At 35.3% G+C, this 15771-nt stretch overlaps 2 protein-coding genes across 2 annotated transcripts; both read right to left on the reverse strand.

Annotated features, from left to right (window-relative positions):
- Window positions 1–16: 16 nt before the first annotated feature.
- Window positions 17–2189, reverse strand: LOC120074758 (probable beta-D-xylosidase 2). The gene has a single exon (XM_039027990.1). It carries the CDS (start codon window positions 1951–1953, stop codon window positions 1462–1464), a length of 492 nt encoding a protein of 163 aa, XP_038883918.1. The 5' UTR covers window positions 1954–2189; the 3' UTR covers window positions 17–1461.
- LOC120074757 (probable beta-D-xylosidase 5) lies at window positions 62–825 on the reverse strand. Its single transcript, XM_039027989.1, has one exon. The coding sequence runs from the start codon at window positions 785–787 to the stop codon at window positions 98–100; it is 690 nt and encodes a 229-aa protein (XP_038883917.1). The 5' UTR covers window positions 788–825; the 3' UTR covers window positions 62–97.
- Window positions 2190–15771: the final 13582 nt, after the last annotated feature.

A 15771-nucleotide genomic window follows, 5' to 3' on the forward strand; every position in this document is an offset into this window, starting at 1 on the left:
CTAAGAAGTATAAACACTTCTAAATTCAATCTAAACCGGCTCTTAGACTGTTACTAAATTCAGATGTTTTTTTAAGTTAATGGGATTAGGATAAATCTCATATTTGATTGAAGAACATTGAGTTAAGGGGGAAAGAGTAGAGTTTTGGGCTTATAATTTGACCTGCATAGTTGCCAAGCATGACAGAAGTGGCATTAGCGTGGGGTCCAACAACAGCTAGGGTTTTGAAAGTAGAAGGATCAAGAGGCAAAGTGTCATTATCGTTCTTGAGCAAAACCATTCCTTGTCTAGCAGCTTCAGTGGCCAATTCAATGTGTTCATCAGAGCAAATATCTGGTTTTCCAAGTGATTGGAAACCAGGGCTTCCATCAAAGAACCCAAGTCTCATTAGAACAACATAGAGATAGTTTAGAGATTTGTCAATGTCTTTCACTCCAACTTTCCCTTGCCTTACTGAGCCTTCTGTGTATTCTGGGTAGAACTTACCACAATCTAAATCCAACCCTGAAAATTTACATTGAAGAACTTCAAAATTTGATTCATGGGGTTTGATAAGAAAGCAAAAAAAGTTGTACCCAGAAGAAGTGACTGAAGAAAGGTACAAAAATTTACCTGCTTTGAGAGTTTGAGCAACAGCATCTTCATTTGTGTCTTGTAGATAGTGTGCATTATCTACCAAAACTTCAATTGAGTCACAGTCTGAAACAATATATCTGAAAAGAGAAGAAATGGATAGAAAAATAATTATAATTAATCCATAGGAGATATTTATGCGGTTTATTATCATTTATTAATTAATTAACTATTATTATTACCCATGAAGATCCCAATTGCCTCTAATGGTCTCCTTCAAGAGAACTGGATCAGCGCAAGTTGGAATCCCATTAACTCTGTTGTAAGAGCACATCACACTGCTAACATCTCCTTCCTTAACACACATCTCAAATGGCTTAAGGAATGTCTCCAACATATCTTGTTCAGTCACCTAACCAACAACGTAGATAATCATCATTTAAAAATTAATGTTGACATTCATATCAAAGGTAGATAATCATCATTTAACTCTGTTCCATATCTCTATTGATTTATAACAAGTTTTTTTCTTACCCTAGCATCAAAGTGGTAACGATCAACACCGAGCCAATTGTCAACATCATAAGCAGCATAGTGCTTGCAACAGGAAGAAACTTTGAGAGGTCTGGAGTTTAAATCTGTGGCATTTTCAGTTCCTTCCACATCCTGGAGACCTCTAACATAGTTCTTACCGTATTTGCCGACGACAAAAGGATCCTCACCGGGGGTTTCCAGGATTCGTCCCCATCTCGGGTCTCGAACCACATTGATGTTTGGACTCCAGTATGTCAATCCAGCTCTCCCTAGATTGTACATTGCCCTTCCTTCAGTTGAAACCGCCTAATCAAAACAAAACACAACATATCCAAAATTTCAATCAAGCCATCCTTAACCTTCTCTAAAGGTTGAAAGCTCTAACTTTACCTGCCCAATTGTTTTCCAAAGATCTTCATTGAAAGAAGCCGCAGTGGTAATGACATTGGGGAAGCTTGTGGCGCCTGGCACAACATTGTCAAACCGGGTACCAGGACCGACATTGGAGACACCATGGAGAGCCTCAGACCACCAATTGTATGGTGGCAAGCCGAGGTGGTCTACTCCAGCAGCGCTGTGTCCGAGCTGAGCAACTTTCTCAGACAATGTCATTCTATCTACAAGATCCTTAGCTCTCTCAGGGAAAGAGAGAGATGAATCACAGAAGCGAAATGAAGAAAGGTCTAAGCCAAGATTGCCATATCTAGAGGGATCACAGACAAAAGTGAAGTTGTTAATGGCTGGAGGGTCATCAAGGAGAGTTCTTCCGGGGAAAACTCTTGCATTGGCTGTGAAAATAAAGAACACAGACAAAATTGAAACCATGAGAGTGGATGAAGTCGCCATTTTAGTTGGTTTTCCAGTGGAAACAACCAAAAATGGATTAGGAGATGGACCTTATGGTACTCTACTTATAGTGAAGCTTCGAGATGGTTTGCAACTTAATTGAAAAATTCAGTTTTTTCTTTTTCTTTCTTTCTATTTTTTCTGACATTTGAATTGGGATTAGTTATGATCTTAAAAACAGAATGATAGAAAGTCTCGTTCACTTCCCAACAGAATCAAATCTTTCAGTTCTAAATTTTTGTTTTGATTTTAGATTACAAAATTGCAAATTTAGGCCATGTCATATTTTAATTTTCAAATTTGGGCCATACACTTTTTTTTTGAAGAGCCATTCATCTTTGGGATTATCATAAATATCCAAACTTTTTGATATTTTTTTTTAATCTTTCGGACTAGAATACCTTTGAATGTGGTAGGTGGCGAGAGAGTATTGGATAAATTTTCTATATTTATTTGGAAAGAAAATGCATTTATTTGTTGAGATTTTATTCGTAAATCACCGTATAAACTTCATATTGGCTTATTGTTCGCTTTAAATCACATTATAAATAATATATAGTCAGAAATCCCAACAATTAAAATTTGTTGGGAAGGTGAAGAGCACAAGAGATAGGGAGAAGAGGGATAGAGAGAGAATGAGTGGGAATTTTGAAAAAAAAAATTGAATAAACCTTGCATGTGTATCAATAGGAGTTTTGAGCTTCTTTCCTTTAAATACCTATAATTAATTATAGGTTGAGGATGGTAAGGTAATTGGTATTGTAAATATTATAGAAAATAGAAGCACATTAGATCGTACATTGACCATGTATCATTTGTCAATGTAATCCACCTCTTACTTGTTAAATAATCCACCCCTACTTACCAAATTGTGGTTTTGAAAGACACAATGAGCAAATTCCAAAAAGTTTGGGGAAAGTGGAGAAATCCATTATTTGTTATTTTATTTACTTTTATTATTTATTTTATTTTATATATTTTTATATATTATATTTAATTTACTTTAATTTATTATTTTATATATTNAATAACTGAACATTTGATTACTACTTTAAAGAAAAAAAATAAATTTATTATTTTATATATTTATATTCTATTTATTTATTTTAATATTATATTTTATTAACATTCGTGTTCCTGTTGTCTTCCTCAAATTCTTAACAATTGGATCCTGTGTTGTTATCCTTCATCTTTTTACACTATACCATGTCAAGCCAAAAAACTAAAGATTAAATCATTTATTATTTTTAAAATAATATATAGACTAGATTCATCTTAAAATGAAAATTTTAGTTTGTCTTTTGTCGAAATTTGGTTTAAAATCAAACCAAATCAAGATTTTAATTTAAATCTTTCATACAGGGATTAAATTACACTCCCGCCTGTATGAATATTTTTTTAAAAAATTATATTGTAAATTATATATTCATAAACATTTTTTATTGTGCGATTTTGAAAAATAGAAAAATAAGTATCTATAAATGGTAAATAAAGACTAATAGAAGTATATCAGTATCTATAAATGATAGAAATGGATAGAAGTCTATCAGTATATATGAATGTTTTTTTGGATATTTCTGTAAATAGTTTGACATTTTTTCGATAAATGCAAATTTTCCTATTTTCTTCCTTCAAGCCTATAGTTGTTTTTCTTTGAGTTTCTCATTTTTATCATCTTAAACTCTTGTCGAGAGGGTGTTCCAATAGAATCTCTCATTGGACAATAAGTGAATTTATAAATTTACACTAGCTACACTAGCTTGATTGAATTTGCTAATGTAGTGCAGGCAATTGGTCACAATGGAAAGTTTGAAAAATTGCTTGTGCTATTATTTTTCATATTTAGAGTGTAATCTTTGTGTCAATGGAGTTAACTTGCATCTTCTCTAGATGGTCAGTTAGGTTGATTTTTTTTTTTTTTGAGTTGTGTGAGTCGTTCTTTGTCTTTGTCTTTGTCCTTGTGTTTTTTTTAATAACTTGTTTTGTTTATGCCTTAATTGAAATTGATAAACTTGAAAATTTATGATTAAACTTGTAATATTTATCTAAGTTAGGTGCTATTTGATGAACTTAAAGTTTAATAATGAAACTGGTATAAGTTGGACAAATTTAGGGATCAAAATTGTTTTATTCTCTTATTTCTAGAAGCAAATTGGTGTAGCAGGTCATAATGTAAAGTAGGGCAATCATAAAACCATCATAAATATTAAAAAAAACTAAATTATAGAAAATGCTCTTAAACTAAAAAGAAAAAAAAAGTTAAAAAATATTGTTACAAAAGGAAAGGTTTTATAACTTCACTTAAAAAATACCAATTTTTAAAGTTTCAATAATGCACTAAAAAAGTTTTAAAATACCTTATCGTTAGTATATGAGTGAATATCATTAATATATCGTTTAAAAAACATCTTTCAATTTTTAGAAATTACATTAATTTTCTTAATCAATTGGTTTGAAGTTATTTTAGGTTGGAAAATAACCAATTTTAAAACTACTTAAATCAATTATCTTATTTTTTCATACAGATACTCTCATTTTCTCCAATTCTTAGACCAATTTTCTCGTCAACCAAATATAAATCAAAGCTTCACGTTAAAAGTATAAAATCCGACAAAATTCCAAAATCAAAACATCCTCAAAACTTCAATCATGGTGCATCTTCTTTATTAATTACAATAAATAGAGTAATTTGATTGATAAATAAAGATTAACAAAGTCTTCATTACTACATATTTAGTAATGTTGATATCACCAAAAATGTGCTATCTTGTTTTGTTTAATTTGAGGTCGTTCCTAAGTTTTATGTGTTTATTTAGTGATTTTACTGGTATCAAGCACCTAAGAGGTAGAACCAGGAGTTAGAGTCAAAATGGAGCTAAAGCAGACCAAAACGGAGCTTAAATACATCAACCGAGAAAGAGGGAGGCAAAACTATAGAATTGCCAATGGAGACACGACGCAGCTGGGTTGCTAGATGCCATACTCAGTGTAGTTTTTCGAGAGGATGGTTTTCTAGAGATGCAATGAGTGCTGCGACGCTTTGGAGATGGACACAACATGCGAGTGTGACAGTGCTGCAGGGCTAGCCCGATGTTGCAGCATTTGAAGAAACTCGTTTTATAGAGAACCTATGAGCGGAAGCGGATCATCCAAATCCCATTTCGCTTGAACATAAACATTTAAAATAAAACATACAAATTATGCACTTTAACTAAATTAGAACATGCTTTTTGAATAGAAACAGAGTTCAAGTGATTATACATTTGAAGAACTCTTCTTCGCGTTAATCCCTCGAACAATCATAAACACTCCAAACAACAACAAGATCTCGAATCAAAAGAGGACACACCCACTTGGTTACCTTGGTATTCTCGAGGTGAGAACCCAGAAGTGGTCGGCTCTGGCTATTTTAGTTAAGAGGGAGTTTGTGGTTTGGAGGAGGAATACGATTGAAGGAAGTAATTCTCTATTGCATAGAAAAACTCTTCAATCATGTAGTGAATCAAGTCCATCGCATAGGCTCTAATCAAATCGTGTAGTAGACTTCACAAGTCGTATAACACTTACTTTGGAATAATAAAATCATATTTCATTTATCCCAATTTGCCACAAAAACTGATTAACTTCTAACTAAGGTAGTTAGAGAGAAAAAAGAATTTAATTATTAAATAATTAATAATTATAAATAAATATGATAACCAACTTATCATATTATATTTATAACCTAGAGTTTTAATATTGCATCATATACAATATAAACTATAGTTCTTTTTCTCTATTTTATGGCATTTAATATAAATCATATTTATATTAAATTTAACAACTATTTGAATCTCGTTCAAATATTTATTCCTCTAGTTAAACTATAATGTATCATATACATTATGACAATTATATCATATATAATTGAATCTATTTAATTATATCATATATAATTAAATTCCTCTTATTAATTTGAACATTTCAAATTCACCCAAAAACTGATTCTCAACTAAATCCTTTTGAGCTACCAAGGGGACCTTATGGACCTGTAGCTTGAAGCTCCAATGGTACGTGAATAAATAACTAAACTCTTTAATTACTTTATCTACCATCCGTTAACTGTTGGATACTCTAAAAACCGATAGCTGTACTCTTCACACTACAAATATATTTCTATGTCCATTGGATATAAACAATCAATAGTACGATGACCCTTCACAAATTGCTCGTAAGTACAGTTGGGCCTGAAGGAAATTGAATCCGAGATTTCTATGAGCAGTAGAAAATAGATCATTCCAAATTACAATCATGAATGAATATTACAAATTACAATCGTAAACAAAACATATAGTTATGAAATCAATACAGAAATTACAGCATGAACAATCAAATAAACAAGGAGAATGCTATGAAGGTTTGTCGACTCGTCTCCATGCTTCTTGCTCACGAACGCTCGAACACAGCAACCTCAAACATTCGAACAACACGACCGCCCTGCAGCACGAACACCGCGCACTGGAACTCCGTGAATGCCTTGGTCACGAACACTCCAACATCACGAATGGCCTCCACAGAACCTCGAAGGCGTTGAGTTGAGTATGACACCACCAAGAAGGTTATCTTGGTATTCTCGGTGTGAGAATCCAGAGGGTGGGCTCTGTGTGGACTTGAAATGAGGTAGGCGAAGAAGGAATGAACAATTGTGTACATGATTGGGCAAGCGGGAGAAGACAAAAACTTATCGCATAGGTCGATGCCCAATCATTTAGCTAAAGCTAAACAATCGTCTAGCAAAAGCTAAGCGATCATTTAGCTCATCATTCAGCTCAGTGTTGTCGCCTACAAAACACTACACGATCGTTTACTTCGCTCAAGTTGTCGCTTAGTAAATCGGTATTTACTTGAAAAGCTCAGTGAGTTTCTTTTTTCGAGAGAGAAATCTCAAAACATTTTTCCCAAAAACTTACTAAAATTAGGAAAACAATTTTCCTTTTATCTCACAGTTACCATGAACCACCAATAACCACCAGTAACCTCCCACTCAATTGGTTATTGGAGAAAAATAATTAATTATCCAATAATTAATATTATTATAAATATAAATGATAACCAACTTATCATATTATATTTATAACCTATAGTTTTAATATTTCATCTCATGAAACATATAAACCATATTCTTTTTCATTCCATGCTACTAAATGTAAATCTCATTTACATCAATCCTTCATTAGATATATCTCATACATCACACCGATTATATAATATATAATCGAATTACTTCTTGTCAATTTGAACACTTCAAATCAACACCAAGAACTGATCCTCAACTGAATCCATTGAGCTACCAATGGGACCTTATGGACCTGTAGCTCGAAACTCCAACGGTACGTGAATAACTGACTAAACTCTTTAGTCACGAGATCCACCATCCGTTAACTGTCAGACACTCTACTAAAGACCGACAATTGAACTCTTTTTATCACGGATACATTATGTGTCCATTTTAACCAATTAGCAGTGTGACAATACTTCACAGATCGCTCGTAAGTATAACTCCGCCAATAACCGTTATGCCACTGTAGTTACATTTAACTCCTTAAGTACTATTGATCCCTCTAATGAACATAAGTCATAGTCCTACTATGACTGAGTCTTCTCTTCCAAAGAGAAGTTGTGGCCACTATGTTCAAGCCCCGGAATTCCCTACTAGCACGTAATCAGCCCTTAATGAACATTGGTGTTCCTATTGTCAAATTCTTAACAATTGGATCTCGTGTTGTTATCCTTCATCTTTTTACACTATACCATGTCAAGCCAAAAAACTAAAGATTAAATCATTTATTATTTTTAAAATAATATACATACTAGATTCATCTTAAAATGAAAATTTTTAATTTGTCTTTTATCGAAATTTGGTTTAAAATCAAACCAAATTAAGATTTTAATCTAAATTTTCCATATAGGGATTAAATAACACTCCCGCCTGTATGAATATATATATATTTTTAAAAAAAATATAATGTAAATTATATATTCTTAAACATTTTTTATTGTGCGATTTTGAAAAATAGAAAAATAAGTATCTAGAAGTGGTAAATAAAGGCTAATAGAAATATATCAATGTTTATAAATGATAGAAATGGGTAGAAGTCTATCAGTATTTATAGTGTTTTTTTTTTGTTATTTCTGTAAATAGTTTGAAATTTTTTCGATCGATGAAAATTTTCCTATTTTCTTCTTCCTTCAATACAAAAATGGAAAAACTAGTTATTCCATTATCCATCTCCTACTTGCTCACACAAAAGCCTGAAGGAAATCGAAACTTAGATTTCCATGAGTAGCGAAACAAGAATATTCTAAATTACAATCATGAATCAACAAATCATTTATAGTCGACTTCAAACAAACGGTTATGCGATTCATACAAAAATTACAGCATGTAAAATATGAAGGAACAAAGAGTAAAACTCTACGCACATAGGCAGAAACGTCTCCACGCTCCATTGCGCGGCCACTCGAACAACAACGATCACGAACACTCGATCTACACGACCGCAACACAGCACGAACACCGCATGAACACTTCGCGCTCGTCCTCAACAATCTCCTCAGTCACGAACTCCTCCGCAACACGAACGGACTCCTTCAAAGCACCACGAACGGCCTCTAGAAAACCTCGACGGTGTCGAGTTGAGTCTGACACCACTAACAAGGCGACTTTGGTATTCTCGGTTTGAGAATTCAGAGGGTGGGCTCTGTTCGAACATGGTTTGAGGCAGACGAATGGAGGAAATAACGATCGCATACACGACTGGGCAAGTGGGAGAAGTCGGAGACCTATCNAACGATCGCATACACGACTGGGCAAGTGGGAGAAGTCGGAGACCTATCATATAGGTCGATGCTCAAACGTTTAGATAAAGCTAGCGATCGTCTAGCAAAAGCTATGCGATTATTTAGCCTATCTTTTAGCTCGGTCTGTCACCTACAGGCATTACATGATCGTTTACTTTAGGCCAACAATCGTCTAGCAAAGCTATGCGATCGTTTAGTAAACACTGCACAATTGTTTAGCTCGCCCAGCCATCGTTTAGTAAATCTAAATTTACTTAATGACGCGTGAGTTTCTTTTTCGCGAGAGAAAACTCAAAAACCTTTTCAATCGTTTTGTAAAAACCTCTTTTCAAAATAGGAAACAACTTTCCTTCTAAACTCACGGTTACCATGATCCAATAACCACTCACTACTTTGGTTATTTAAAAGAAAAAGTATTAATTATCCAATAATTAATATTATTATAAATATAAATGATAACCAACTTATCATACTATATTTATAACCTATAGTTTTAATATTTCATCTCATGAAACTTATAAATCATAGTTCTTTTTCTATTCCAAGGTACTTAATGTAAATCTCATTTACATCAATCCTCCACTAGATGTATCTTATACATCATACCGATTATATCATATATAATCAAAATACCTCTTGCAATTTGAACATTTCAAATCAACACCAAGAACTGATCCTTAATAGAATTCAAGCTACCAAGGGGATCTCATGGATCTGTAGCTCGAAACTCCAACGGTACGCGAATAACTGACTAAACTCTTTAGTCACGGGATCCACCATCTGTTAACTGCCAGACACTCCACTAAAGACCGACAGCTGAACTCTTCTTACTACAGATATATTATGTGTCCATTTTAACCAATTAGTAGTGTGATAACCCTTCACAGATCGCTCGTAAGTACAACTGGGCCAATAACCGTTATGCCCCTGTTGTTACATCTGTCTCCTTAAGTACAATTGATCCCTAATGAACATAAATCATAGTTCTACTATGACTAAGTCTTCTCTTCCAAAGAGAAGCTGTGGCCACTATGTTCAAGCCCTGGAACCAGCCCTTAAGGGAGCAATCTCTCTATTTATCCCTACTTCGGGAAAAGAGTGAATTCCATATGGTGGATTGAGTTCCCAGCTCCCAGATCAGACAAGTCCCCAAAAAGGTAGGCATATTGAGTTGGCAATCTGGCCACTTCTATCCATTCTAATCAAAGGACCGCCTTCAAAGGCAGAAGTTCCCAAAATACTCAAGATTGAGGTCGTGTCACTTATGGTCGTTTCAGTAAGATGCAAGTCTCTAGTATCAACGACATTATATACAGAGTCTAGTCATCTCGTGGTCCAGGTCTTATACAAACTCTTTGTATAGGATACCCCCGCTCCACGTCTCCATATGAATGGTCAGGATCTACCATTTATAGTAGTTTACAACACTTGCAAACCTCTACAAAGCGGGTCGTATCCATAGTGTCGTTAGATCAGGTATCCCACCTTAATCCTTATACTAAAGACCGATTTAGGTTATCACTTAAGGCATGATCCACTTGTATATCACATATACATGCTTAAGTTCGCATAAGATAACCAAGGAGCTTTGTTTATTGGATATGAGTAAATGCTTGAATTAAATAACACTTATTTTATTCATTGAACAATGTGTATCTTTACAAAACAACAAGACTCCATGAGAATTAGGACACCAATCCCAACAATCTCCCACTTGTCCTAATGACTCAAGAGACTAATGTACAATACAATATAAAAATGTACAATATACAATAAACTAGGGCATACCCTAGTATCATCTCCCACTTGCCCTAGACAAGATGTCGCATGTCCCGCAGACCTAGACTCTCTAGGTGACCCTCGAACACGTTAGCTGTGAGGGCCTTTGTAAAGAGATCAACAACGTTGTATTCCATAAGGATTAAATCCTTATCTCCATACACAAGTATGTAGTCCTTCGTTCTCCGAAGATACTTGAAGAACGTCTTGACTGTTGTCCAGTGATCAAATCCTCCATTGCTTTCTTAAAAGCCAACGAATCCTCAACCCCATCATTTGTAATGACGTTTTGGGCTTCAGTCAAAACCATGTAGCGATCCGGTGGGTTCATAACCCTCCCACTACGTCAAGGCAGTCTCTACTCTTGAGCTAGTTGACTAGACGTCCCGACCTCAACAACTCTTGTTGAACCCTCTACAGTCTCAGTCTCACTTGAGATCTCACGTAAAACGAGCTTACTTCATGCTTATGATCCCTCATGTGGTCTTCTTCCAAGAAGATAACATTAGTAGAAGCAAACACTTTGTTCTCACTCGGATAATAGAAGTATCCTCCTCTCTTTTCCTTGGGATAACCCACAAAGAGGCAAACCTTTCGAACGCGGTTCAAACTTCTTTGGGTCAGTCACTAGCACATGTGTCGGACGGCCCCAAATCTTGAAGTGGCATAAACTACCTTTTTGGCCTCTCCATAACTCAAAAGGTGTTTTAGAAGCACTTTTCAAGGGAACGTTGTTCAGGAAATAACATGCAGTCTGCACTGCATGACCCCAAAATGAGTCTGGAAGATGAGCATAATTCATCATAGACCGAACTATGTCCAACAAGGTCCTATTTCTTCTTTTAAATACACCATTCTGCTGAAGTGTACCCGGGGCTGAGAGTTGAGATGCAATCCCATGTTCTATCATATAGTTTTAAAATTGGAGGTCCATATACTCTCTACCACGATCAGATCGTAGTGTTTTTATCTTCTTACCTTACAAGTTTTCAACTTCAGCCTTATACTCCTTGAACTTGTCAAAGGCTTCAGACTTACGTTGCATTAGGAAGAGATACCCAAACCTTGAATAATCATCTATGAAAGAGATGAAATATTCATACCCATCTCGAGCTTTAACATTTCGGACCACAGAGGTCTGAATGTACAAGCTCCAAGGCTTCCTTGGCTCGGTAACCTTTTCCAGTAAAAGGTCGTTTGGTCATCTTGTCTTCGAGGCATGATTCACATACCAACAAAGAGTTTTCTTCTAAACTCTTTAGAAATCCACTTTTCACCAACTTCTCAATCCTATTGAGATTGATGTGACCTAACCTTAGATGCCAAAGATGAGCGTTTTCCTTTGGAGAAACCTTTGGTCTATTAGTTGTTGTTGTCGTACTGAACATTTCCGTGTTAAACAAGGCTTTTATGGCTAACGACCTTAGTACATATAAGTTATTTTCCATTGAACCATAACCAATCTCCATTCTATTCTTGAAAATTAAACACTTTATTCTCAGAAAAGAAGACAGTATAGCCTTGTTCAATGAGACAAGAAACCGAGATTAAGTTCCTCTTAATATGAGGAATTACAAAAACATTATCCAATAATAGATAACGTTTCTTGTCAACAAATAACTTCAGCCTGCCTACAGCAACAACTGAAACAACCTCACCAGTACCGACTCGAAGAGTCATCTCTCCCTGTGACAACATTTGCCAGGAACTGAATCCTTGGTAAGAGGAACTGACATGATTAGTAGCACCTAAATTAAGGATCTAGGCAGAATCATCATTCTCTACCAGACATATCTTCAAGACCAATAAATCATATTTACTATCTTATCTCCTCTTTTGGAGAGTAGTGGGATGGTGGTCGCTTGCCACGAAATTCATTTCACATGATTCTTTCCACTGTAAGTAATCGGTTATTTTTAAAAACTTTAAATGGAAATACTAATGAGTTGCTGAAAAGAAAAGCACATTGACCTATGTTAGGTTTTAAACAAATACCCGTTGTAAAACAAAACAACATCCAATAAGGTTTTAGCAAAACTAACATGAACCCCGTGTGACATCTAGTTTCACAATGACGCTTCAAAGGTTTAGGACAAAAGCCACTGAAGGGAGGTTAGTGTTCGTATCTATCGTGATTCGAGCAAGGAGTGTATTGTGTAAAATAAATTGGAAAAATAATTTCTAAGTACGAATGATGCGTTGATTCTTTTATGCGTTTATGTATTTATAACACGTTGGTGCATTATAGATGTGCAACAGAACGCACGACACTCCACTATTGATGTTCAAGTTTTCCAAATCAGACCCAAGTATAATCCAATTTAGGTTCCTGGTAAGTCCAGGGTCAAATTCAGGGATTCAGGTTAAGCTAATGCAGACCTTGCGTTGTAGCTGTTGTAGGGATTTCCTAAATGTATGAAGAAATGTGTTATTTACACTAAGGTGCTGTGCTTGTGCAAGAAGATACAAAAGAGTTGAGTAGAGAATGATGGGTCATGTGGAAATAGATTTTAGTGATGGAACACGAGACATACGCAACGGAATTAGGATCTAATTACACTTTAATTGCTTTTAATTTAAAGAAAATAGCATGTAATTGAAGGAAAAAAAACAGTAAATTAAAATTACCTTTGTAGCTCCCGAACAACGCTTTTCCTCGTTGAATCTCGACCCGAACACGAACGGATCACCATTAGAGTTGACCTACTATCCTCTAGACTCAGAACCGGGTTGTGGGACTCGGTGGATGAAGAAAACCGAGAGAGAGAAAAGAGATGGAAAAGAAAATGGAATTTTGGTAAGGTTTGGGTTTGTTTTTCTAGCCCAATTTTGAAAACAAAATTGGCAAATTGTCAAAACTTTTTTCATCCAAATTGTAAGCCCAATTTATAGAAAAAAACCATGCAACGATTGCATGAAATAAATTCATAAAAACCCAACACCTAGAATCCACTATCTAAGTGGGCTTAATGTCTCCACTATAAGCCAACACCTAGTCCACTATTTTGTTAGTGGAATTATCCAACAAAAGTTTGGATTTTCCCACTAACTTTAGTCAAAGGGCAAAATAGTCATTTGGTCAAAGTCAAACTTTGACCAAAAAGTAAACAGCTTAACATTTTGACATTTTTATGATTTTTTTTCGTGTTGACTAATTTTGACCTCCCCCGAGCATGAATCTGCATTCATTTTCTCGAAATTCAAATCACATTTGATATAAGGTCGTCAAAGTTTGATTTTTTAAAGTCAAAAGTCAACTCTTTGACTTTTTACATCTTTGACCATTTCCATTATTTTTCAAGCTTCTCGAATATGAATGTATTAATATTGTTGATATAAAATCACATTTAAAATATTAAAGTGTATCTCTAAACTAAAAATCGATTACTATATCACATATTATTTGTCGGTTTCTCTCGTTTCACCTATTCAACAATTCGAATCATTCTTATCATTACTGTTCTAAGTTTATTCCATATGAGCTAGTAGGAGAACTAATAGGATCTATAGATCATGGGCTCAACAATCCGAGATTAGCTGGCTAAACTCTTTAGACGGAACTAATCAACTTCTGTTAACATAACAGGTCATTCCACTATTAGTCTCGTAGTGTGCACTCCCTCACTATTAGAATATATTTTATGTCCATTTGATATACCATGATTAGTAAGATCCTTCACAAATGTCCGTAACTCTCGGCTGGGTCATTAAAATCGTTTTATCCCCAAACTAATATTGTTCCTTAAGTTCCAGCTGTCCTCTAATAACAATGGTTTAAGGTCCATCTATAAATCGAACCCCTCTATCCAAGGCGAGGGTGGAGCCCCTTGTTCAAGACCTGGTATTCAGTACTAAAGGGAACAACCTATCTACTATCCCTATACGGTAGGAGTGAAATCTCCATCTTGACCCTAGTCCCAACTATCCACCTGATCTTACCCTGAAATGGAGGAGGTTCTATTGGGCCAACGATGAATGGCTGGCCTCTCACACTATGCAAGATCTCAAGCAGATCAATTCCGACGGAGTGAAATCAAGTTCATTAGTTAGCTCGAGGATTATAGGTTAAGGATTCGACCAGCTAGGTCATTACACCAGTGAACGAATAGTGATAGTTTCATATACATAACACGAGCATTTTAGAACGTAAAAGTAAACTATTCATGGTTCTAGTAATTATGCAACACTCATATGCAATATGATGCTCGTCCCAGCGACATATCTCTATCTATGCTAATGAACGTAGATCAGGATCACATGTCGATTGGATGTGAAGCTACTCAAAGATGTGCGCGTATTCCATAAGTGTCCCGCCAGAATAAGGGTGGTCCCGAACTCTGATGTATATCAAGATATCTAGTAGACCATTTGGGTATAGTGTTGAAAAGCTTGATCACATTTATGTCACTATCATAAAAGTTCGAGCTACAATATCAATAGCCATCAGACCTTTTAGTATTTATTTGGATTACAGACAGAAATTACAATGTCAAAGTAACACACTTATAATCAAAAGACAAAAAGAGTGAATATATAATTAATAATATATACAAACTAATGACGATCGTTTTAGGAACATAAAAATTCAACACGCAAATGACTGATTCTCATTCACCAGAAAATCCGTGTGGCCCGTCGAGTATCTACAAGCGATCGTAATTTAAGTGAGAAGATTCAATGAGGCTACTAATGATAACATATAAATACCAATACAACTAGGCATAGTTATACCAAAAGTTCTCCCACTATGTCCTAGTTTAACTAAACTTCGCTAGACCTAAGACTCTGTAGCACAATAACTTAGCTGTAAGCGCTTTATGCTTGAAAGGATCAACCAATTTTTGAACTCATAAGATATCTAGATCTCTACTACAACATCTCCACGATTGCTACAATCTCCCAGATCAGATGGTATTTGCGGCTCAATAGCTTGCCGCCTTGTGGCTTCGGGCTCTGTTGCAACTATACCATTATTATCACAATAGTAAGGCGATAGCAAGATGCATATTGGGAATGACTTACTAATCAGAGAGATTTCCACCATACTGCTTCCTTTGTTGCTTCTCACAGCAGTGCTACGTATTCAGCTTTACTTTGTGGAGTCCGCAATACGTTTTGCTTTCCGACATACTCTCCACACTCATTATGCCCTCCATTTTCGAATGATGAATCAGCGGGAGTCCCGATATTAAGAGTTTC

This window comes from Benincasa hispida, chromosome 3 (genome assembly GCF_009727055.1).
Source record: "Benincasa hispida cultivar B227 chromosome 3, ASM972705v1, whole genome shotgun sequence".
Lineage (NCBI taxonomy): Eukaryota > Viridiplantae > Streptophyta > Magnoliopsida > Cucurbitales > Cucurbitaceae > Benincasa > Benincasa hispida.